General features: G+C 42.0%; 2 protein-coding genes across 11 annotated transcripts in view; both read right to left on the reverse strand.

Annotated features, from left to right (window-relative positions):
• The window catches only part of ccdc18 (coiled-coil domain containing 18), a 136,182-nt gene extending 123,821 nt beyond the window's left edge, over window positions 1–12,361 (reverse strand). Inside the window, exon 1 of one of the 6 annotated variants that reach the window (XM_078218846.1) lies at window positions 12,111–12,361. Coding sequence is in view for 2 of the 6 variants with exons in the window: in XM_078218848.1 (XP_078074974.1) it covers window positions 12,201–12,311 (111 nt within the window). In the remaining 4 variants the exon portion in view is untranslated. The remainder of the gene's footprint in view (window positions 1–12,110) is intronic. The other 5 variants (XM_078218850.1, XM_078218847.1, XM_078218849.1 and 2 more) reach the window with 5 other exon arrangements.
• A 5,261-nt stretch (window positions 12,362–17,622) lies between these two features.
• Window positions 17,623–25,834, reverse strand: part of mtf2 (metal response element binding transcription factor 2) — a 46,243-nt gene continuing 38,031 nt past the window's right edge. For all 5 annotated transcript variants that reach the window (XM_078218866.1, XM_078218868.1, XM_078218867.1 and 2 more), the window contains exons 13-15: window positions 24,505–24,596; window positions 22,301–22,408; window positions 17,623–19,468 (exon numbers count right to left, since the gene is read on the reverse strand). In XM_078218866.1, coding sequence (XP_078074992.1) covers window positions 19,120–19,468; window positions 22,301–22,408; window positions 24,505–24,596 — 549 coding nt within the window. In that variant the 3' untranslated portion in view covers window positions 17,623–19,119. The remainder of the gene's footprint in view (window positions 19,469–22,300; window positions 22,409–24,504; window positions 24,597–25,834) is intronic.

Here is a 25,834-nt window from a genome sequence, read left to right on the forward strand (position 1 = left end):
TGCGGATGTGGTTCCTATTTTCAAGAAGCGGAATAGGGATAGCCCAGGAAATTACCGACCGGTGAGTCTAACCTCAGTGGTTGGTAAGCTGATGGAGAAGATCCTGAGGGACAAGATTTATGAGCATTTAGAGAGGTTTAGTATGCTCAAGAATACTCAGCATGGCTTTGTCAAAGGCAGATCGTGCCTTACGAGCCTGGTGGAGTTCTTCGAAAATGTGACTAAACACATTGATGAAAGGAAAGCGGTAGATGTGGTTTATATGGATTTTAGCAAGGCATTCGATAGGGTCCCCCATGCAAGGCTTCTAGAAAAAGTGAGAGGGCAAGGTATCCAAGGGGCTGCTGCCCTGTGGATCCAGAACTGGCTTGCCCAAAGGAGTAAGAAGTCTCACAACACCAGGTTAAAGTCCAACAGGTTTATTTGGTAGCAAATTTGCTACCAAATAAACCTGTTGGACTTTAACTTGGTGTTGTGAGACTTCTTACTGTGTTCACCCCAATCCAATGCCGGCATCTCCACATCTTGCCCAAAGGAGACAAAGAGTGTGTATAGATGGGTCTTTTTCTAAATGGAGGTCGGTCACCAGTGGTGTGCCCCAGGGATCTGTTCTGGGACCCTTGCTGTTTGTCATTTTCATAAATGACCTGGATGAGGAAGTGGAGGGATGGGTTGGTAAGTTTGCCAACGACACGAAGGTTGGTGGTGTTGTGGATAGGTTGGAGGGATGTCAGAAGCTGCAGCGTGACATAGATAGGATGCAAGACTGGGCGGAGAAGTGGCAGATAGACTTCAAACCCAGATAAATGCGTAGTGGTCCATTTTGGCAGGTCAAATGGGATGAAGGAGTACAATATAAAGGGAAAGACTCTTAGTACTGTAGAGGATCAGAAGGACCTTGGGGTCCGGGTCCATAAGACGCTAAAATCGGCCCCGCAGGTGGAGGTGGTGGTTAAGAAGGCGTATGGTGTGCTGGCCTTTATCAATCGAGGGATTGAGTTTAGGAGTCCGAGGATAATGATGCAGCTATATAAGACCCTCATCAGACCCCACTTGGAGTACTGTGCTCAGTTCTGGTCGCTTCATTACAGGAAGGATGTGGAAAATATTGAAAGGGTGCAGAGGCAATTTACAAGGATGTTGCCTGGATTGAATGGCATGCCTTATGAGGATAGGCTGAGGGAGCTCGGTCTTTTCTCCTTGGAGAGACGTAGGATGGGAGGAGACCTAATAGAGGTATATAAGATGTTGAGAGGCACAGATCGGGTGGACTCTGAGGCTTTTTCCCAGGGTGGAAATGGCTGCTACGAGAAGATACAGGTTTAAGGTGCTGGGGGTAGGTACAGGGGAGATGTTAGGGGGAAGTTTTTCACACAGAGGGTGGTGGGTGAGTGGAATCGACTGCCGTCAGTGGTGGTGGAGGCAAACTCAATAGGGTCTTTTAAGAGACTCCTGGATGAGTACATGGGACTTAATAGGATGGAGGGTTATAGGTAGGCCTAAAAGGTAGGGGTATGTTCGGCACAACTTGTGGGGCTGAAGGGCCTGTTTTGTGTTGTAGTTTTCTATGTTTCTATGTAAATAAGCCTGTGAAAAATAAATCTTTCCGAATTTCTGCCCACCTGATAACCCAGCAAAAAAATCTTCAATTAAAGAAAGCAGATATTGATCAGCACACAGCACTGGATTTACGGTCATTTTAAAATCACCACAAACATGAACTAAACCTTCTGGTTTCATCACAGGCATGATGGGGATATGATGTGGAGATGCCGGCGTTGGACTGGGGTAAACACAGTAAGAAGTTTAACAACACCAGGTTAAAGCCTTTAACCTGGTGTTGTTAAACTTCTTACTATGATGGGGATAGCCCAGTTATTGTAACTGCCTCAACACACCAGTATTAACAACTCATACTAATTGTTATTCGACCTTGGGACGAATTGAATATTGAATATCTTGCTTTCAGACTTTTTTGGTTGACTTAATCCTGAGTTTCACTTGAACTCCCTTCATTGAGCCAAGTGTCTCTTCAAATACTCGCTCATATTTATCCAGAAAATGCTGTAGGTCTGTTTTCACATCAACCAATTTGCTGACAGCACTGTAATAGAGCTGGAAAAATATCAGACCACATGGAGGGGCAACTCCGATGTTTGTCGACTCAACTCTACGTTGACCATGATTCAACCTTTTAAAGCATGATCTCTTTTGTGTATGTCCTTAAAATCAGCTGATTTTGAAGGGAAGATGCTTCAGCTTTTGTTGGTATGTAGCCTCAGGAATTAAACACTGCAGCACCAGTATCAACCTCCATCCTAATAGGTTGAACACTTTGGAATCGACCAGAATTTATGTGATTTACCCTAAATGGATAAAGAGTATGGAGTTTGCACGTTCTCCCCGTGTCTGCATGGGTTTCCTACGGGTGCTCTGGTTTCCTCCCAGTCTGAAAGACGTGCTGGTTAGGTGCATTGACCCAACAGGTGCCGTAGTGTGATGACTCGGGGAATTTCACAGTAACTTCATTGCAGTGTTAATGTAAACCTTACTTGTGACTAATAAATAAACTTTATTACTTTATTTTAGATGGTCATTTGGAGCTCTTCATCATATTCCTGGACATTCTCTTTTCACAATCATAATTATTTTCTTCCATGTTGTAAATTCTTTTTGTAGGATGCAATTGGTTCCTCTTATTGAAGGTACTCAGATGATTCTTCTGAATATTCTTTTCAGGAAAAGCTGGCCGAGCCCAGTAACCTTTTGTAATGTAGCCCATTTTGCCACAATTCTTCAAATGACTATCCTTGCTTCAGCACTCACTCGTTGAACAGCCCATTTTGGCACAGCTATCACCCGTTTGTTGCAATTTTGGGGAAAAGGGTTCAAACTGTAACTAACAGTATAACCTACACAACACAAAACCTATTTTTAAATGGACTTAAAGATTTCCAGTTGTTAGTTTAGCAAAGCCAAGAAGGGCTCAATATTTGCTCCCAAACTCATCCTTCAGAGAGGGAATCAATCTCGCAATGTCCAATCTGCAGCACACAATCACTGTCTCACTTTAAAGGACCTGGTTGAATCAATGATTGAATGAATCAAGGATGACTCAAACAGTGCTTATTGCATAATCCACTTGGAAACTAACTGCATACAATAGTGGTTAAATAATTAAAGATTCAGCAGTTAAAGGTTCAGCCGTTAATGTTTTCTTGTTGGCTGTTGAACACTGGGGCATGCACTCATTTTAGTTTCAACATAAACCTTCATTTGTACCTCAGGAGGGAACTACAGCAAATTGGTAACATTTTGAATCAATTGTAATATTTAATTACCTAAGTGACAAATGATTATGGACATGATTAGGGTGGCACAGTGGCACAATGGTTAGCACTGCTGCCTCACAGTGCCAGGAACCCAGGTTCGATTCCTAGCTTGGATCACTGTGTGCGGAGTCTGCACGTTCGCCCTGTGTCTGCATGGGTTTCCTCCCACAGTCCAAAGATGTGTGAATTAGGTGGATTGCCTATGCTCAATTGTCCCTTAGTGTCAGGGGGACGAGCTAGGGTAAATGCGTGGGGTTATGGGGATAGGGCCTGGGTGGATTGTGGTCGGTGCAGACTCGATGAGCCAAATAGATAGAATCCTACAGTGCAGAAGGAGGCTATGATGAGATTTCCCACTGGAAATTCTATTTAAGGATATGCAGGGATTGTTATGCAGCAGTGGTTACCACTGCTGCCTCACAGCGCCAGGGACTCCGGTTCGATTCTGGCTGTCTGTGTGGAGTTTGCATATTCTCCTGCGTGGGTTTCCTCCAAGTGCCCCAGTTTCCTCCCACAGTCCAACGATGTGCAGGTCAGGTGAATTAGCCATGGTAAATGCACATGGTTACAGGGCAAGATGCTCTTTCAGTGCAGGCTTGATGAATCAAATGGCCTCCTTCTGCACTGTCGGGATTCTATAAAGGTTTTATTTAATAGCATGAGAATTTAAAGTTCAATTTAGCATCAAGTGTGCTTTCATGATCAAACTTTTCCTTTTCAAAACAAATCACACACCTCTACCTTCAACTGTCCTCCACAATTACTGAAATCTGATGTATGCTTTTATTACAATAAGGCTTGACATTTCCAATAGCAGCATCTGCACCTCCAAATACAATTTACAACATCCCTACTCCAGAAATCACCAACTTGCACCGAATAAGTAAAACACCAAGCCTGATCTTAACTTGGTGAAAACTGGGCCCATCCTTACCAAGCTCTGCAGGCTCATTGTGTCTGTGAAATTAATTTATAAATGTCACTTTCAAATCCCTATGTGTCTTGCCCACCTTTGTTCACCAAGCTTTCAGCCATATATCCTAAAATATTCTCCAATCGTTTACTCCCAACAACAATTTGTTTTTTAAGAAGTGTCTCTAATACAATAAAATATATATAGGTAGGTTGGGGGGAGGGGAGCTAGAAGAGTTGACTAGGATCAAGGAGCTAATTGATGGGGGGGAGGATGCAGGGGTAAGGGGAATTACAAAATTAATGGTAGAGGAGAGGGTGCAAGTGAATGAAGGCGGTAATTTAGATAAGGGAGTAGAGGCAGAGGGTGTTCGCGACTCATCAAAGCGGGTCCAGATAAAAGCTGGAATAAGGACACTTTGCCTGAATGCACGAAGCATTCGGAACAAGGTAAATGAGTTGATGGTGCAAATCAGCACAAGTGGGTACGATCTGGTGGCCATTACAGAAACGTGGCTGAAAGGTGACCAGGACTGGGAGATGAATATCCAGGGGTATCAGGCGTTTAGGAAGAATAGACAGGAAGGAAAAGGTGGTGGGGTCGCGCTATTAATAAGAGATAATATCAGGGTAGTACTGAGGGATGACATAGGCTCTAGGAACAAAACGTGGAATCATTATGGGTAGAGATGAGGAATAGTAGAGGGAGAAAGACACTAGTAGGTGTGGTATATAGGCCCCCAAATAATAATGTTGAGGTAGGGAGGGCTATAAACAAGCAGATAAGGGATGCGTGTAAAAACGGAACGGCAATAATCATGGGGGACTTCAACATGCACATTGACTGGCAGACTCAAGTCGGTAAGGGTGGAATGGAGGAAGAGTTCTTAGAATGCTGTCGGGATAGTTTCCTTGAACAGCATGTTACGGAACCGACGAGGGAACGAGCTATTTTGGATCTGGTATTGTGTAACGAGGTAGGTAGAATTAAGGATCTTATTGTGAAGGACCCTCTTAGGTCTAGTGACCACAATATGGTCGAATTTCTGATTCAGATGGAAGAGGAGAAAGTTTGGTCCCAAACCAGTGTCCTCTGTTTGAACAGAGGGAAATATGATAGGATGAGGGATGAATTGGCTAAGGTAGACTGGGAGAGCAGGCTGGCAGGTAGGATAGCTGAGGAACAGTGGAGGATGTTTAAGGAGATCCTTTTCAGTTCTCAGCAAAAATATATTCCAGCAAAAAACAAGGATTGTAAGAAAAGGGAGAACCAGCCGTGGATAACGAAGGAAATAAAGGAGAGTATTAAAATAAAAACAGCTGTGTACAGAGTGGCCAAAAATAGTGGAGAAACAAGTGATTGGGAAAAATTTAAGAAACAACAAAGAGAGACTAAGAAAGCGATAAAGAAAGGAAGGATAGACTATGAAGCTAGGCTAGCAATTAATATAAAAAATGATAGTAAAAGTTTTTATAAATATATAAAAAGGAATAGAGTGGCTAGAGTGAATGTTGGACCCTTGGAGGACGAGAGGGGGGAGTTAATAGTGGGAAATGAGGATATGGCTGAGTCTTTAAATAAGTTTTTTGTGTCGGTCTTCACGGTGGAGGACACAAATAGTTTGCCAAATATTAACGATAGAGGGTTGGCAGCAGGAGAAATACTTAATACAATTAATGTTACCAGAGAGGCAGTGCTGGGAAGACTAATGGGACTGAAGGCGGACAAGTCCCCGGGTCCGGATGGAATGCATCCCAGGGTATTGAAAGAAATGTCAGAGGTAATAGTGGATGCGTTGGTGATTATTTATCAAAACTCGTTGCATTCTGGGGTAGTGCCGGTTGATTGGAAAACGGCTAATGTTACGCCGCTGTTTAAAAAAGGAAGGAGACAAAAGGCGGGTAACTATAGGCCGGTCAGCTTAACGTCTGTAGTAGGGAAAATGCTGGAATCCATTATTAAAGAGGAGATAGCAGGGCATCTGGATAGAAATGGTTCGATCAATCAGACGCAGCATGGATTCATGAGGGGAAAGTCGTGCTTGACGAACATGTTGGATTTTTATGGAGATGTGACTAGGGCGGTTGATGGAGGAGAACCGGTGGATGCGGTGTTTTTGGATATCCAAAAGGCGTTTGATAAGGTGCCCCATAAAAGGCTGCTGAAGAAGATTAGGGCACACGGAGTTGGGGGTAGTGTGTTAAAGTGGATTGGGGACTGGCTATCCGACAGGAAGCAAAGAGTCGGAATAAATGGGTGTTTTTCCGGTTGGAGGAAGGTAACTAGTGGCGTGCCGCAGGGATCGGTACTCGGGCCGCAACTGTTTACCATTTATATAGATGATCTGGAGGAGGGGACGGAGTGTAGGGTAACGAAGTTTGCAGACGACACAAAGATAAGTGGAAAAGTGAATCGTGTGGAGGACGGAGAAGATCTGCAGAGAGATTTGGACAGGCTGAGTGAGTGGGCGAGGATATGGCAAATGGAGTATAACGTTGAGAAATGCGAGGTTATACACTTTGGAGGAAATAATAACAAATGGGATTAGTATCTCAATGGAAACAAATTAAAACATGCTACCGTGCAAAGGGACCTGGGGGTCCTTGTGCATGAGACGCAAAAGCCCAGTCTGCAGGTACAACAGGTGATCAAGAAGGCAAATGGGATGTTGGCCTATATTGCGAAGGGGATAGAATATAAAAGCAGGGATGTCTTGATGCACCTGTACAGGGCATTGGTGAGGCCGCAGCTGGAATACTGTGTGCAGTATTGGTCCCCTTATATGAGGAAGGATGTATTGGCATTGGAGGGAGTGCAGAGAAGGTTCACCAGGTTGATACCGGAGATGAGGGGTTTGGATTATGAGGAGAGGCTGAGGAGATTGGGTTTGTACTCGTTGGAGTTTAGAAGGATGAGGGGGGATCTTATGGAGACTTATAAGATAATGCGGGGGCTGGATAGGGTGGAGGCGGAGAGATTCTTTCCACTTAGTAAGGAAGTTAAAACTAGAGGACACAGCCTCAAAATAAAGGGGGGTCGGTTTAAGACAGAGTTGAGGAGGAACTTCTTCTCCCAGAGGGTGGTGAATCTCTGGAATTCTCTGCCCACTGAGGTGGTGGAGGCTACCTCGCTGAATATGTTTAAAGCGCGGATGGATGGATTCCTGATCGGTAAGGGAATTAAGGGTTATGGGGATCAGGCGGGTAAGTGGTACTGATCCACGTCAGATCAGCCATGATCTTATTGAATGGCGGGGCAGGCTCGAGGGGCTAGATGGCCTACTCCTGCTCCTATTTCTTATGTTCTTATATCCCAGGGCAGGTCACAGGAAGTAGTTTTTAAGGAATGTTGAAGGAGGAATGCAAGGTAGAGAGAGGCAGAGAGGTTTAGGGAGGGAATTCTAGAGTTGGGGGTCTTGGCATCCGAAGGTGCATCCAACAATGGTGTGCCAATTAAAATGGTGGCAGATGCATAAGAGACCAGTATTAAAGAAGTGCAGATACCTTAAGAGTGTGGTAGGGCTACAGAAGATTATGGAGATAGGGAGATGCAAAGCCATTGAGGAATTTGAAGACAAGAAGTGAGAATTTAAAAACTAACCAGAGCCAAAACAGGTCAGCAAGCACTGAGGTGAAGAGAACTTAGTACAAGTTAAGTTAGGGGCAGAGATTCAGATGATCTCAGCTTTATGGAGAATACAACATAGGAGGCAGGTCTAGAGTGCATTGGAATTGTCATCATTCCATAAAGCAAGGAATAGGAGCAGGACTATGCAATTTTGAGGTGAGGCAGTGGCATAGTGGTATTGTCACTGGACTAATATTCCACAGACCCAGGGGAATGCTCCGAGGACCCGAGTTTGAATCCCACCACAGCAGATGGTGAAATTTGGATTGAATAAAAATCTGGAATTAGAAGTCTAATGATGACCATGAAACCATTTTCGACTGTTGTAAAAACCTACCTGGTTCACGAATGATTTTCAGGGAAGGTAACTTGCCATCCTTACGTGGTCTGCACTACATGTGACTCCAGATCCACAGCAATGTAGTTCACTCTTTTTAAAAAAAAGCCCCCCTCAAGGGCGATTAGGGATAGGCAATAAATGCTGGTCCAGCCAGTGACAGCCACATCCCATGAAAGAATTTTAAAACAATTTGAGCCTGCTCTGCTTTGGAGAAGACCATCATTTATCTTTGACCTCAGCTCCACCTTCTCACATTAATAATATTCCAATTTCCTTAGAATCCAAAGATTTATCAATCTCTGTCTTGAATATATTCAACAAAGTATCCACAGCTCTCTGGAGTAAAGAATTCCAAAATATTCACAATCATCTGAGTAAAGACATTTTTTAAAAATCTCAGCCCCAAATCACCAATCAATTATTTCAAGACTATGACATCTGGTTCTAGATTCCCAAGCCAAAGGAGACATCTGACAAGCATCCACCCTGTCAACTTCCTGAATATTACATGTTTCAGTGAGATCAACTCTTATCCTTCTAAATTCTAGGAAATAAAGGCAAAGACCACTCATTCTCTCCCCATAGGACAATCCCAGGAATCAGGAGTGAACATTTGTTGCATTCCCTCTAACGGCTAACCTGCTTTAAGTACAAAATTACACACAATACATCTGGTGTGGTCTCACTAAGGTCCTACATAATTGTACCTAGATCCTTTTTTTACTTTTATAGCCTAACCCCTTTGTAATAAATGGTAACATGCCAAAGATGTGCGGGTTAGGTTGATTGGCCAGGTTAAAAATTGCCCCTTAGAGTCCTGGGATGTGTAGGTTAGAGGGATTAGCGGGTAAATATGTGGGGGTAGGATTGCCTGGGTGGGATTGTGGTCGGTGCAGACTCGATGGGCCGAATGGCCTCCTTCTGCACTGTAGGGTTTCTATGATTTCTATGCCATTTACAAGTGGCACACAATTTCTAATTTTTCTATCAAAGTGGATAACTTCATTAAAGTAACAATGGCAGTAGCTGAACCGAGGTAAGGGCAAAGTCAGGCAATGTTATGGAAGTGGAAACAGGCAACATTCACAATGGCACAGATACATGAACTGAAGCACATCTCAATATCAAATGACATCACAGTTGTTGCACACAGTCTCTTTCAGCCTCAGAAAGCTGCCAGAGTCATGAATGGAAACGATGGGTGAGGAGCAGGATTTGCACCAGGGACCAAAGATAATGTCAAAGAGTACAGCCATGAGAAAATACTAGATAAAAACCATAATATTGCAATTGGTGGAAGTCAGAAATAAAGTTCTGATGAACAGTCACAGATCTGAAACATTTAGTCAGTTTCTCTCTACACATATCCTGCCAAACCTGCAGAGCATTTCCAGCATTTATTACTGGAAAAATTGAGGTTTATCTGCTTGGAAAGGAGGCCTCTGAAAAGCGATATTTATAGAGGTAACAATAATTAAAGGGAAATAGACTATTATTTTCGATTAACTTGTGGCCTTAAGACACGAGACACAGATTCAAATTAAAGAGAAGGAATTACAACTAATGTAGAATATTGTCCTCCAGGTAAAGAATAATCAACAAATAGAATAGATTTTTATGTACAGTAGTAAATACCAAAACACAAATTATTAGAGGGATGGATGTTAGGAAATGGGTAGCATCATTACTGTATGATTAAACTACCATGCCCAATGGCCCTTTTCTGAATAAATCTTGTGTTGTATGCCTAATTACAAGATAAGGCAAGTGTATTAATCTTTGTACTTCATGTCTGAAAATGGAGTCACTACCATAGCTCAACATAGGCGTAAGGAACACGAACACACACACAGGCACACACAGGGGTGTACTCCGGTTCTGTATGGCTGAAGTATGACCTTTATGCTATTCCTCAAGACATGAAGCCCAGTACAGAGGCTTTTTTGATTGTTTTCTGTTCATGACATTTTAAAACAATTTGTGTCCCTGGATTCCCAAGTTTTGACAAAGCTTTGACAATGGGCCACCTGGACTCGAAACGTCAGCTCTTTTCTCTCCTTACAGACGTTGCCAGACCTGCTGAGATTTTCCAGCATTTTCTCTTTGGCTTCAGATTCCAACATCCGCAGTAATTTGCTTTTATCCCAAGTTTCTTCGGTCTACACATTTTCCAGCTTTTCACCATTTAGAAACCGCCCTGTTCAATCCTTTCACACGAGCAGGCAAGTGAAGCCTCAATCAATATCCAAAGAACAATACTTTCTACAATTCCCCCTTAGCATTGCAGCAAATTGTAAAGCCAAATCTTTTAAGTGTGGCCTGAAGATAAACTTCCAACCTGGTGACTTTTCTCATAACTGAGCCAACTTGACATGTAAAGAAACTCAAATATTACATTTTTAAAATGGTAAAAGTTCCACTACTACTTCACAAACATTTCCATTTAATCCCACACTAATGTGGACAATTTATATCATCAATAGAACCAGTCTCTCCACAACCATAACAACCCACCGAACAAACAAATTAATATGATTGCATGTTCTCTTTGACACAATGATGGAACTTTGAGACCATAAGACTCCACTATTTTTCATTGTCCTGAATATTGAAATTTAGCCCAAAACACCTAAACAGGCTCTCGATTTCTTACAATTCACTTCAGAACAAATTCCATTATATACTTCTGTGATCACATGTATCTTCCATAAAAGCAACCACTCATTCTAGACACTGGCTTGAATTCCTTGGATGATGATGATTAGGGTATCTTCATGATCAAATGAATTAATAGAAAGAGAGAAGGGTTAAAAAAAAAGTGAAAATACTTCCTCTGGTACTGGGATCTATTAAGCATAACATTGAGAACTGGGCAGTTCAGAAAATATTTTTCCACACAAAAAACATTGAAAATCTACAGCTTACTTCCCACAAAGAACTGTTGAGGTTGGTGAATTTAAAAAGGCAGATACATTGATTAAACTGAATGGCAGAACTGATTCAAGGGGGTGAATGGTCTATTTTGGTTTCTGTAAAAATGCTTAAAAGAAAAACACAGGTCCATTTTAGTGTAGCAAACTTAAATACTGTAAAAAATGAAATTTCATATTTTATAAAAGATTTATTTGATTTTTCACATACCTGTAGAAATCCATGACAGGTTTTTCACTGACATATGCCTAACTGTGTTCATTTTCCTCAGTAAAGTCCCCTCCAAATTGATAAGGGAATCAAATCCAAGATGACAATATTTAGGATTTCCCTATGAAGGCCTACCACAAGGTTCAGGAAGATAAGCTTCTTAAAATCATTTTGTCCTAGAATAGCAAATTTAGCGACTATATTATTTCCCTGAGATCGTAATAACATGTTCATCAAAAATCAAAGGTACATAAACCACTAAAATAACTTTTTGTCCAAGCATCTCTCAGTTTTTGACCAATGTTATTAGATATTTTTAAAATCATGACTGGATTAGATAAACAAGATGATATAAAGTAATAGAGTTTGGTTTAATCTGAGGAGCCATGTGACATTCATAAAACCCGTGAGAATTTGCCTGTGGTGAGGTTTATTACCTTGGTCTACTCCCAACCATGATTGTGTCTACAAGTAACCATGGCTACCTCTATTTACCCATAATCAATCGCTCAAATTTTTATTTCTTAAATTTAGGAACGAAATCACCCGCAGGACATTTTCCAAGGTGTAGTTACAGGCTCAGAGTGTAAAAACGCAGCAGTGAATAAACAGCAAAGGGAAATTTTCCATCCATTCCAGTTATTAAAAACTGCCAACAATTAGCAAAAAGATGCACTGAGCACATAGCAACTCACATTCATTGCCAAATCTCGGAGTTTGAAAGCAGTTCCCGAATTCATAAAGTAACTGTCAATACCTGAGAACCAAAATAAATCAGCCTGGGTTCGTTGGTGTGAATGAGTCAGGCGGGGATCGATACACAATGCCGCAAAGTCGGTGCATTTACCTGCCGCGCTGCCTGACCGCCGCAGCAATTCACCATGAGGAAAGTGAAGTCAGCGCTTGCCAGTTTTAAGGCCACATGTGCGGCGCCTGTACCATCGCACTGCACAGACATGAACAAACCGCCGCCATCTTCCCGCTCAGTGCCACTGCCGCCCTCCCCACAGCGCACGGATACCTCTGACTGGACAGTCCCGGGGCCCTCCCCCCCCTGACTGGACAGTCCCGGGGCCCTCCCCCCCTCTGCTGATTGAGCCGTGCCGGACGCCCCTCCCCCTTCCTTCCGCTTCCCGCCCACAATCGCGCGCTGTCGCTGAATTGCGGCGGCCTCGCGCGCGTTACGACCGTTACAGAACCGGCGTCGGCCTCGCGCGCGCGGTCTGCCATCGTTCCAGAGCCGGTGGCCAAGCGGGGCGACCGTTCCAGAGCCGGCGGCGGAAGGGGCAGGGTGACCGTTCCAGAGCCGGCGGCGGAAGGGGCAGGGTGACCGTTCCAGAGCCGGTGGCCAAGTGGGGGTGACTCTAAAAGTATGATCTGGAACTTAAGTAGACACCTTCTCCTGGAACTAATTCTGCATCATTCGCAGGTGGAACAGTAGCATGGACAGTCAGATTCAACTGAGTCTTCTGTAGGAATACTAACAATGTTGTGAGTGCTACTACTGCAACAACCCCCTCCATCATCACCCTCAGTGTGGAGTTGCCAGCGTTAATGATCATGCTCTGTAGCCAGGATATGGAGAGTGGGCACAATAAGACATCTCACAACACTAGGTTAAAGTCCAACAAGCTTATCTGAAATCAGGAGCTTTCACCTGCTAGCTCATGATTCCAGATAAACCTGTGGACTTGAACCTGGTTTTGAGAGACTTATGATAATCCTACTATACTCCTTATATACCCTTGTGTGGCCAAATTCCCCTCCAACTCGATTTTCAAGTTTGCTGACAACGCCACAGCAGTGGGATCTCCAACAATGACGAGATGGGAGTACAGGAATGAGAGAGAATCTGGTGAATTGTCACAACAACAATAACCTCTTCCTCCATGTCAACTAAGGAAATAGTCATCAACTTTAGGAAGCGTAGTGGAAAACTTGCCCTTGTCTACATCAATAGCGACGAAGTAGAAATGGTCACAAGATTCAAATTTATAGGTGTCCTGATCTCTTTTCCTACTCCTCCAATCCCATCATGCTGACACTATAGTTAAGAAACCCCAAGGCCCAACTTTCTCAGAAGACTAAGGAAGTGTGGCATGTCAGCTACGAATCTCACCAACTTTTACAGATGCACTATGGAAAGCATTCTTTCTGGTTGTATCACAGCTTGGTATGGCTCCTGCTCTGCCCAAGACCGCAAGAAACTGCAATGGGTCATGAATGAAGCCCAGTCCATCATGCAAACAAGCCTCCCATCCATTGATATTATCTACACTGCCCGCTGCCTCAGGAAAGCAGCCAGCATAATTAAGGACCTCACACCCCAGACATACACTCTTCCACCTTCTTCCGTCAGGAAAAAGATACAAAAGTCTGAGGTCACTTACCAACAGACTCAACAGCTGCCTCCCTGCTCAGACTTTTGAATAGACCTATCTTGCACTAAGTTGATCTTTCTCTACACCCTAGCTATGACTGTAATACTATGAACGGTATACTGTATACCAATACATGTGACAATAATAAATAAATTTCAAATAAAGTTGGTGCTTCTAGAGGTGAGTCAGTGAAATCATTGAGATGACAATTGGTGGGTGTAGAAAGCGCAGGAGATACAGCAGTTAGCCAACAACGATGACATGCAAGTCGTCTTTAGTGCAGTCAAGACCACCTGGGGGCCAAGGCCCGACCCCACTGTGACCCAAGAGCAGAAAGGATCTGATCAAGAATAGAGGCAGTCAGCATGCGCTGGAAGGAGCACTTTGAAGACCACCTATGATAGAAAATATCAGTCAGTGTCATGCTGATGCATCATCATGTTCACCTTTACCGATTGAGCAAATACCTACTAGTTTTGCTAATTTTCTTTACTTGTTGCCAGTAGATCATTTGAGAAGCTAGTGATAGCTTCTCAAGTTCAGAGACATATCAGAAATGGTCCCATGATGGGGAAGGTGATGGATATGGTATTGAAAGGAATGATAACAAAGAGATAGTGTGTTAGCACGTAATTATGCAACGAGTAAGGAATAGGTATTAACCATAGTTTTAATGCAAACAGATCCAATTTCCTACAAGGTTCAAACCGAATTCTATGTGTGTAAAACTGGAAGTTTCCCAGGTAAGAGTTTACCTAGCAATTGTCCAGAAGGGCTAATTTCACCTGGACAATTACACTGTGCTGGAAACCATCCAATAAGGCAATTTAAACTGTTAACTTTGGATGGTTTTGTCAGTTTTACACTCAATAAAAGCACTTCTAACTACAACATAACTATTTTAAAGACCCAGACTGACCCTGCAAGGTACATCACACCTCATTCCACAACCCCCCCCCCCCCCCCCCCGTTCTCACGAACTGACCCCAGCCCCATTTTCTGGATGTCAGACTCCCCCTCCCCCAAGCTGCTGACTTAAGGAAAGAGGTCGTCAATATGGTTGTCACCAACAAATAGTGAATTTTCATTTCCAGAGTGGTGAGAATGTGCAATTACTGCAAGGAATGGTTGAGGAAAATCAGGGGAACTATATAAGCATAGAGCACAAAGGCAATGAGAGTTGAGCTAAGTTAGGTCAGAAAACATTGGAGGCTCAAGTTGAAAATGGACACTAGAATGAAGTGGATATAAATTGGCTGGGTTTCCATGCTGTAAACCTCTATGACTATGAGATCTGGGCTGAAAAATGGCAGATGGAACTTAACCTGGACAAATGAGAGGTGATGCGATTTGGAAGGTCTACTGCAGAAGGAAAGTATACAGTAAATGGTAGAGCCCTTAAAAATATAAGCATGCAGATCCGCAGTTCCCTGAAGGTGGCAACTCAGGTGGACAGGGTGGTCAAGGTGGTGTATGGCATGCTGGCCTTCATCAGTCAGGGCATTGAATGTAACGCCTCAACCGATGAAGGCCAGCATGCCATAAGCAGCTGTATAAGACTTTAGTTAGGCCACATTTGGAGCAGTGTACACAATTTTGGTCGCCACACTATGAGAAGGATGTGAATACATTGGAAAAGGTGCAGAAGAGATTTATCAGAATGTTGCCTGGTTTGGAGGATATGGACTATGAAGAAAGGTTGAACAAACTTGGATTGCTTTCATCGGAGCGTCAGAGGATGAGAAGAGACCTGATAGAGGTTTACAAGATTATGCCAGGTTTGCATGGAGTGAATAGTCAGAGTCCTTTTCCCAGGGCCGAAGCATCAATTACTCAGGGCCATAGCTTGAAAGTGAGGTTGGGGGGGGGGGGCGGTGTGGAGGGGAGTTTGAGAGAGCTGCAAGGGGCAAGTTTTTCCACAGAGGGTGGTAAATGCCTGGAGCACGCTGCTGGAGGTGGTAGTGGAAGCAGATTCTATAACAACGTTCAAGAGGCATCTGGATAGATACATGAATAGGCAAGGAATGGAAGGATATGGATTACATAGAGGCAAGAAAATATATGGGGCGCATCTGTGTCGACAGACTTGGAGGTGCAGAAGGGCCTGTTCCTTTGCTGTACTGTTCTTTGTTCTTTAAGTGGTTGGGCTGAATGCCCTGTTTTGATGCTACATGTTCTATGTAATTCTATACTCTGTTAAAATAATTTGTGAACACGTTTAACAAGTGTTGTTTCACAAAGATAGTGTTTTTGGTTTAGTTTATTCTGAAATGTGTGGTCTACAGATTTCTTCAGTTATTTATCTCCAAGCAATACAATAATGGAGATGATTTTTACCAGTTATGGCATCACAATAAAGTGACTTCACACAGCATCAACTGATTTTTTTGAGCTTCACAAATTTCTGCTTTTTGCCCCCCATTGTCACCAGCAAGTGTTGAGTATTTTTACTCCTAATTCACCCATTATCTACCTAGCCTTATGCTTCGTATCCCAAGAAAAACATTTTCCAAAAAGCTTCCTATATGTAACTGATTTAACTTTGTTTATATTTTAATTGTCTCCATGCATTTCCTCTACACCTTTATAATCGCAAATTTGTATCAATTTCTCTATTATAAATTCCTATGTCCACATTTGCGATAGAAATGGCCTACATCAATATTCTATGTAAACCCCTGTTGTGCTGTAATTACACCCTGCTACCAAATGGCACTGGAACATCTCCGTTTTGTGTCACCTAGCTCTGCCTGTACTACAAAAACTAAAAAATTTCACTTTGATGTCCAAATTGAAAAAACCTCAAGCATTAAATGGTATATAAAAATGGAATATATGGTTTTACATTAGGGAATGAATTATTTCTGCATGTTCGAGTTCAATCCTCTAACCCTGCTTCACCCGAGTTTTCACTTCCCTTACACAATGCGGCAAAAGATGGATTAGTGTTAATTCAAGTCTTGCACTTCATGTAACTTGATCAGAATTTTTGGTCATTTTTTGTGTCAACATTTCATTCTTGAAACCATCTTTATAAGTATTTGGAATGGAAATTCTGTATGTAAACAATTGTCATGAATTATGTAGTTACATGCTTTGGCCATTAATAGGGATTGACTTGTCTATGTATTTTTTCTGTCATATTTACTGTTATAATTTTGCCACAATTCATTCTTGCATATTGTCCCAGTTACTAACTGTCTCTTATAATAATTGCACTGAAACAACTTATAAGAACATTTATCACTCAAGTCAATTACTTCCCTGTCAGACTGCTCCAAATCCAGTTGAGGGGAAGGGATATCAAAAATGCGATCAAACATTTACCCACCAATAACCACCCAGGCTCAGATTTGATTTTACCAAATCTTAAGATCCTGGGAGGTTATCATTGACAGAAACTCAATCAGATCACCCACAAACTCAGTAGCTACTCGCACAACTCAGAGGCTGACCCTTTTGTGGGTGTGATTCACCTCATGACAACCCAGAGCCACTCCACCCTATGCAAGTAACAAGACAGGAATGTGATAGGATCTTTTCACTTGCCTGTTTAGGTGAAGCTGCATGAACTTCAACATCATCCAAGGTAAGCAATTCACAGAAGCAGGTTTTTGGTAAGGATTCCACAAAAGCAGGTTAAGTAACACTGTGCCGCTGGACAAGGGGAAGTGGAATCTAAATGTAGTTTGCAAATAAGTAATCAACATCCAACCTCTTCAAGTTTCATAGTTGCAATATGTGCTATCTACTGCAGCAATTCACGAGGACTTCTTCGGAAGCACTTCCCAAACTCAGAACAACCAACATCTGGGAAAATAAGGATAAAAACAGAAAATACTGCAAAGACACAGCATGTCTGTGGAGAGAAAACAGACTTGAAACGTTAACTCTGTCACTGGCTGAGCCAGCCTTTAATGCCCATCCTTCAGAGAGCAGATAAGAGTCAAATTGCTGTGCGTCTAGAGTCACATGTACACCAGGTCAGGCCAGCAGATTCCCTTGCCGAAACAACAGAACCACACAGAGATTTTAATTTTACGACAATCTAAAATGGTTTACTGAATTCAAATTTCACCATCTGTCATGGTGGGATTTGTTCCTGGGTCTCACTAGTCCAGTGAAGATACTACTACACCACCACATCCCCTAAAGATGGGCAAAATCTGCTATCGATCCGCTGCTGTAGAAGGCAACTCTGATCCAAAATTGACAGTGTACCAGTGCCATGGAATCTTAGTTCAACAGGAACTGGAACCTTAAAGACACCGGGAAATAAATGGAACCATTCATTAGAATAAAAGGCAGAAGTGAAGAGAGGGGAGAAATGGTGCAGGTTGTAGAGTGAGAAGATAGTCAACACTGTAAAGTTTATTTATTAGTCACAAGTAGGCTTACATTAACATTGCAATGAAGTTACTGTGGAAATCCCCTAATTGCCACACTCTGGCGCCTGTTCAGGTGCACTGAGGGACAATTTACCATGGCCAATCCACCTAACCAGCAGGTCTTTCAGACAGTTGGAGGAAACCAGAACACCCAGAGGAAACGTGCAGACTCCGCACAGAGAGTGACCCAAGCCGGGAATGGAACCCGAGTCCCTGGCGGTGAGGCAGTAGTGCTAACCACTGTGCCACCGTGTTGCCCCTTGTGCCACCTGCATATGTAAATATAATGTGATTATTTGAACAACTATATGCTTTCTAATTTCTACTTAAAAAACCTTTGTGAATTTAATTTTTTTTCTTTGGCTAAACCAGCCTATTACAAATTATTTAGAAACACATGGCAATAACTAACAGATTTGCTTACACTAGCATTACAAAAAAAGTTGCCAGTTTTAAAAACAATCCTGGGTAACATTTTTTAAAATTCCAGAGGTATCAATGTGATCATTAAGGTACAGCAAAGTTGCCAGGTACAGTACGGCTTCATCAAAAGGCAATACTCTGTTCACCATGAGTTCAACACGAAAATCTGAGAACATCTACCAACACTAAAGACAATATAAAAAAATTACATAACTTCAAACTTCATTTTGGTACTGACCTACAGATCAATCAATCCCTGCAGGTATTGTTTAAGTACACAATCGTAAGCAGTAGCACCAAAATTCTTAGATCAAGCCTGAGTGGATAAAGTCACTGTAAAATATTGCAAATGGTTCCTGAAAATATTGAAGATTATGGCTAATTAACATTTACACTCAAAATTACCCACTCCCAGGGTTTAAAGTTCTCAGTTGCATAGGAATAAACTTTACCAGAAATAGATAGAAGCAGAGACACATCAAGACCTTAATGTCTATCTGAAGATCGGCTTCAAAGGTTCAAAAGTTCACAAGATAATCTGAGCTTCTAAAAGAAACTTGAATATTACAAGGAATCAAGATGCAGTTATTCCTTCCCATTCCACCAGGTACTGCACTTTGCCATCCAGAGTCACTCGACGAGCCAGGATTCGATACTTTTCACCACAGGCAAGTCTACCAGCAGCACCAAAATAGTTAGTAATTGATGATTTTAAATGATTCAGGTGCATGTCCTGATCATTGATGATTTCTGAATCAAGTCCTTCATACTGGCAATCATCTTTTTCATCATCATCGTTTCCACTTTCTGATGTCTGGGCCTGAAAGGTTCTCGGTGAAGCACGACCTCGTCTTTTTTTCAAACGTTGCAATGTTAGCGGCCAAGATCTACCAGTGCGAGTTCTCCTTCTTGGACCAGAAAGACTAAATCAAAATAATAGATACACAAGCTGAAATCTTCAAAAGGAGCACTTGGCCTTAAAAAGTAACATTAAGTCTAATTTTCAACCCAACTTATAATAATTTTACATCTCATCAAGTTTTATCCAGCTTTACTGCATATGTACTGCCATAAAATTCAAAATGCTCCTACCACTGGAATTGATTTGAAATAACCAGTATCTATTTTCTAAATTTATGGCTCAAGGGGGGGCTGGACATGGGTGAAATGCAAATTCTATTTTCAAACCAATGAGTTAATCTTTCAGCAGAAAAACTATTCCAATAAAGGCTTAAAAAATCTAAACTCCCTCTGCATAAAGGGCACTGCCACAGTTCAAATGAAGAGCCATTTTAAAACTGCACCAATATTTTCAGATAGAAAACACTATTAACGGGTTCTCAATTTTTTTTTCAATATATAAAAGGTAAGAGAGAAGCAAAAATAGCCATTGGACCACTGGAAAATGAGGCTGGAGAAGTAATAATAGGAAACAAAGCAATGGCAGAGGAAATGAATAATTACTTTGTATCAGTCTCCACGGTGGAAATGCCAGAGCGCCAGGAGAGTCAGGGGGCACAGGTGAGTGTAGTGGCCATCACTAAGGAGAAGGTTCTGGGGAAACAAAGGTCTGAAAAGTGGATAAATCACCTGGACCGTTTGGACTACACCCCAGCGTTCTAAAAGAGATAGCTGAGGAAATTGTGGAGGCATTGGTGGTGATCTTTCAGGAATCACTGGAGGCAGGGAGGGTACCAGAGGCTGGAAAGTAGCTAATGTAACACTTTTGTTTAAGGGAGGCAGCAGACGGGAAACTATAGGCCGGTTAGCCTGACTTCAGTCATTGGCAAGATTTTAGAGTCCATTATTAAAGATGAGATCGCAGAGTACCTGGAAGTGCATGATAAAGTAGGACTGAGTCAGCACAGCTTTGTCAAGGGAGATCACGTCTGACAAATCTGTAAAGTTCCTTGAGGAGGTAACAAGGAAGTTAGATAAAGGAGAACCAGTGGTCGTAATTTATTTAGATTCCCAGAAGGTCTTTGACAAGGTGCCGCACAGGAGACTGTTAAATAAGTTAAGCGCAAGATCCTGGCATGGTTAGAGGATTGGCTGACTGGCAGAAGGCAGAGAGTGAGGATAAAGGGGTCTTTTTCAGGATGGCAGCTGGTGACTAATGGTGTGCCTCAGGGGTCAGTGCTGAGACCACAATTTTTCACAATATACATTAACGATTTGGAGGAAGGAACCGAAGGCACTGTTGCTAACAATGCAGATGATACAAAGATATGCAGAGGGACAGGAAGTATTGAGGAAGCAGGGGGGCTGCAGAGGGACTTGGACAGGTTAGGAGAGTGGACAAAGAAGTGGCAGATGGAATAAAATGTGGAAAAGTGAGAGGTTATGCATTTTGGAAGGAGGAATGGAGGCATAGACTATTTTCTAAATGGAAAATGCTTAGGAAATCAGAAACACAAAGGGATTTGGGAGTCCTTGTTCAAGATTCTCTTAAGGTTAACGTGCAGGTTCAGTCAGCAGTTAGGAAGGCAAATGCAATGTTAGCATTCATGTCGAGAGGGCTAGAATACAAGAGTAGGGACGTACTTCTGAGGCTGTATAAAGCTCTGGTCGGACCCCATTTGGGGTATTGTGAGCAGATTTAGGCCCCATATCTAAGGAAGGATGTGCTGGCCTTGGAAAGGGTCCAGAGGAGGTTCACAAGTATGATCCCTGGAATGAAGAGCTTGTCATATGAGGAATGGTTGAGGACACTGGGTCTGTACTCATTGGAGTTTAGAAGGATGAGGGGGGATTTTATTGAAAATTACAAGATACTGCGAGGCCTGGACAGAGTGGACGTGGAGAGGATGTTTCCACTAGTAGAAAAACTAGAACCAGAGGGCACAACCTCAGGCTAAAGGGACAATCCTTTAAAATAGAGACGAGGAGGAATTTCTTCAGCCAGAGAGTGATGAATCTGTGGCACCCTGCCGCAGAAGGCTGTGGAGGCCAGGTCATTGAGTGTCTTTAAGACAGAGATAGATAGGTTCTTGATTAATAAGGGGATCAGGGGTTATGGGGCAAAGGCAGGCGAATGGGGATGAGAAAAATATCAGCCATGATTGAATGGCGGAGCAGACTCGATGGGCCGAGTGGCCTAATTCTGCTCCTATGTCTTACGGTCTTAAAAGATAGCTGAAATTACCCAAGTAACATGTTTTTCTATGACTGCACAGTGCGAGTAATTTCGATGCAGCTGACATTCACTGCGCTGGTCAAAATCTGTTCTGAAATTTAAGAAAATACACATGCCATTTTCCTCAAAAACAGGAGGTGCTGCAAAATCTCAGCAGGTCTGGCAACAAGTGGAGAGCGAAACAAGTCATATTGGACTCAACACATTAACTCTCTCCACAAATGCTGCCAAAGTTAAGTTGATCCAAAAGGACTCTTCTGCAGAACTTCTAATTTAATCTCCAAACACAGGTCAATATCTATTTCCTTCACAAAAATGGATTCAGTTTAAAGAATTTTAAAAATGAATTTAAAATATTACAGAAATGGTTTTAAAAACAGGGCTCACTTGCCAGCTTTTTCACTGTGAAACAGTTATGAATCTGTAGTTTAGATATTTATTATATATTAAACATTAACCTCAGATCAGACATCTTTGGAGCCAGCTGACAGCATACTGCTTCACAGGTTGATGAAACCCTAATCTCAATCAGTTTTACCAAGATTAACTTCTTTTGTTTGGGCTGAAAAAGTCAACATCTTACAATTAAAACTTTTTAAAGAAAATAATGGCTGATAACCTGGACTGTCTAGACAGACTAGTTGAGGTAGTTTCTGTTGTGCTGGCTGCACCAGTGGATTCTACATCAGAGGTATTAGAAGATTGTGCAGTTTTCTCAATAAGCCTCCTAGAATGCAAGAAAAACAATAGTTTAAACAACAATTTAACATTAAGTTTCAGAGTGATGTGATTAAGTCCAAAACTAGGGACATAAATTTAAACAAAGCTAATTTTGGCAGTGTATGAGAGGAGTCAATTGAAAGTAGCAAATATAACCCTGCTGGTCAAGAGAGGGGGAAAACAGGGAACTATAGGCCAATTGGCCTGACATAGGTGGGAGGAAAATTGCTCAAACCCATTATTAGGGATGCAATAACAGGGAATGTAGAAAGTCAGGTTTTATGAAAGGAAAATCACGTTTTGACAAACCTAGTTTCTTACAGGGTGTAACGAGCAGGTTCCACGGTGGGAAAAACCAGTGGATCTAGTATATTTTGATTTTCAATAATGCCATACCAGAAGCTACTATTCAAGGTTAGGGCACAAGAAATTGTGGGTAATATATTAGTATGGATTGAGGATTATCTGACAGAAAAGAGTGAAGGAATGAACAGGGTAATGTTCACGATGCAGTGTGTAACCAATGGAGTACTACAAGGATCAAAGATTGTGAAAAGCTGAGGCTCAAGCCATGTCAATTATTTAAAATGATGGGGCTGAGTGTAATACATCTTGCCAACACCATAAAGCTAGGTGGGAAATTAAGCACTGAGGAAAGGGGCTGCAAAAGGATATAAATTGCTAGAGGGGAATGTGCAACAACCCTTGATACCCAGGTGTCCTCATACACCAATCGCTGAAGGTAATCATGCAGGAGCAGCAGGCATTAAAGAAAGCAAATGGTATGTTGGCCTTCATAGCAAGAAGATTAGAGTACAGGGCAGGGATATCTTGTTGCAATTATGCAGGGCCTTGGTGAGGCCACGCCTGGAATATTGTGTACAGTTTTGGGTGTCTTATCTGAGCACGGATGTTCTTGCTATAGAAGGAGTGCAGCAAAGGTTTAGCAGACTGATTCCTGGGATTGGGGGGGGGGGGGGGAGAAAGATTGATATATGAGAAGAGATCGAGTCAGTTGCATTCACTGGAGATGAGAAAATTGAGGGAGAATCTCATACAAACCAATAAAAGTTTAACAGGAATAGTCAGGGTAGATGCAGGAAAGATGTTCCTTGTTGGGGCGGTTGGATGGTTGGCATGTCCAGAACCAGGGGGTCATAGTCTAAGATACTAGGTAAACCTTTTAGGACAGACGAGGAGAAATTTCTTCACCAAGGGAATGGGTAAGCCTACAGAATTCATTACCACAGAAAGCAGTTGAGGCCAAAACATTGTATATTTTCAGGAAGGAGTTAGATAGAGCTCTTGGGGCAAAGGAGATCAAATGATATGGGGAAAAGGTGGGATCAGGCTGCCGAGTTGGATGATCAGTCATGATTGTAGTGAATGGCGGAGTATGCTGGAAGGGCCGACTGGCCTATTCTTGTTACTATTTTCAATGCAGTTAAGTGACTGGGCAAAAAAGTGGGGAAATGTGAAATTATCTATGTTGGTAGGATGAATATAAAAGTAGAATTATTTTTTAAAACAAGAGGTGAATAAATGTTGTGATTCAGAGGGATTCTGATATCCTTGGATATAAATCACAAACATTTAACATCCAGGTACAGTAAGAAATTAGGACGACAATGTTTTTTCAGCCTTTATTGCAAGATAGTGGCAGTATTCAAGTTAGTAAATTTTCTGTGTGATGATACCATGCTTTTAAGAAATGTATTTTAGTCATGTTTCTGTGCAGGATGTTCCAAGCAGTCCCTTCCATTTTATCAGTTCTGTTCTGTCTACAACCGGCAGCCTGCATTGTTACTGCAGCAGCATAATTGCTTCTAATGCTAGAATGTTTGGTGTGGGGGGTGGGGGGGGGGGGGGGGGTGTCATAACCTCTGGATAATGGGTGTGCAATTAGGACCGAGGTAAGGTGGAAGGCTTGAGGAATGATGTGGGATATTCTTGTTCCAATTTCTTGTATTGTTACTAAAATTTAAATTGTTTTATGTAAATTTAACAGTCTTCTGTAATAATCAGATAAGAAAAGGATGCAAAAATGATTAAGCATCGTGTTAAGAACATCTTTTCCACAAGATGTTAAAAAGCATCAACTACCTTTTGGGACCAGGAAGATCCAAGACAAGTGTATCCAGCATTGCAGATTGGTCCTGCATATCACAGTGGCTTTGGTTGTTTTTTTCACTTTCCTGGAAGTAATAAAAATGATAAATAAGGTTTCGGAACAAACTTCAAAAATATCTACACTTTACAAATTCAACTAAAAATAAAATATATCCGGTCTCTGCTTTCCTCCTCAGATGCACAGCCAAAATAAGGATCACAATCCACAAAGCCCATCATTCAACGGCCCAGTAGATAACATATTACTATCACAAAGTATTTGAAGACGATCAAATTCAATACAGCGAGGACAACTCAAAACGCAACTTCACTTTGATATTTTGACTTGAATGCTTTCAGGAAAGAAATCGTAATTTAGCCTTCTATACCTTTGTCTATTTATTGATCTGAATTTTAATTTGGGATTTTAGTCGTATGTTTCTGCTTCCTTTAAGAACTTTCCCTTTTCTCCAGTGATAGGGATGTGTTTATTAAAAATAGTTTAATTTGTGTTCAATAAAATGAACACAAGATGATGTGCATTTAGTGAGATTAATGGCAAATAATGCAGGTTTAATGATGCATACTAAAGCATTAATTTCACACAGTATTCATCTATTAGCATATTTTGTCTGAAATGTATTGGAACAATATTCAGCAAAACTATTTATCTAACAGTTCCAGTGAGGATTAGTTTAGGAATTTTCAAACAAAGAATCGCAGAAAGGTGACAGCACAGGAAGTAGTCATTGCGTCCATCATACCCTTGCAGACAATTGGCAAGAGTAACTCAGCTGCTCCCTCACTCTCCACCCTTCCCCCATAGACCTATAAATATTGTCTTTTAAGGTGCTCACACAATTCCATTTTTAAATGGTGGTTAACACTGTTACCTCACAGCGCCAGGGACCCTGACTTGATTCCAGCTTTGGGTGACTCTGTGGACTTTGCACGTTCTCTCCGTGTGTGTTTGAGTTTCCTCTCACATCCAAAGATGTGCAGGTTAGGTGGATTCACCATGCTAAACTGCCTCATAGCGTCCAAAGATGTCTAGGTTAGGTTGATTACCCCTGGTAAATGCATAGGATTCCGGGAATAGGGTGGGGGCCTGGGTACAGTGTTCTTTCAGAATCAGCGCAGACTTGATGGGCCAAACGGCCTCCTTCTGCACTGTAAGAATTCTGTGGAAACTGACGATTGAATCTGCCCCACCAACTCTCAAGCAGTGCTTTCCAGAGCCTAAGGACTCACTGTAAAAATGTTTACCTTAAGTTGTCTCTGGTTCTTTTGCCAATCACCATAAATCTATGTCCTCTGTTCATTT

Source organism: Mustelus asterias, chromosome 8 (assembly GCF_964213995.1).
Source record: "Mustelus asterias chromosome 8, sMusAst1.hap1.1, whole genome shotgun sequence".
NCBI classification, from domain to species: Eukaryota; Metazoa; Chordata; class Chondrichthyes; order Carcharhiniformes; family Triakidae; genus Mustelus; species Mustelus asterias.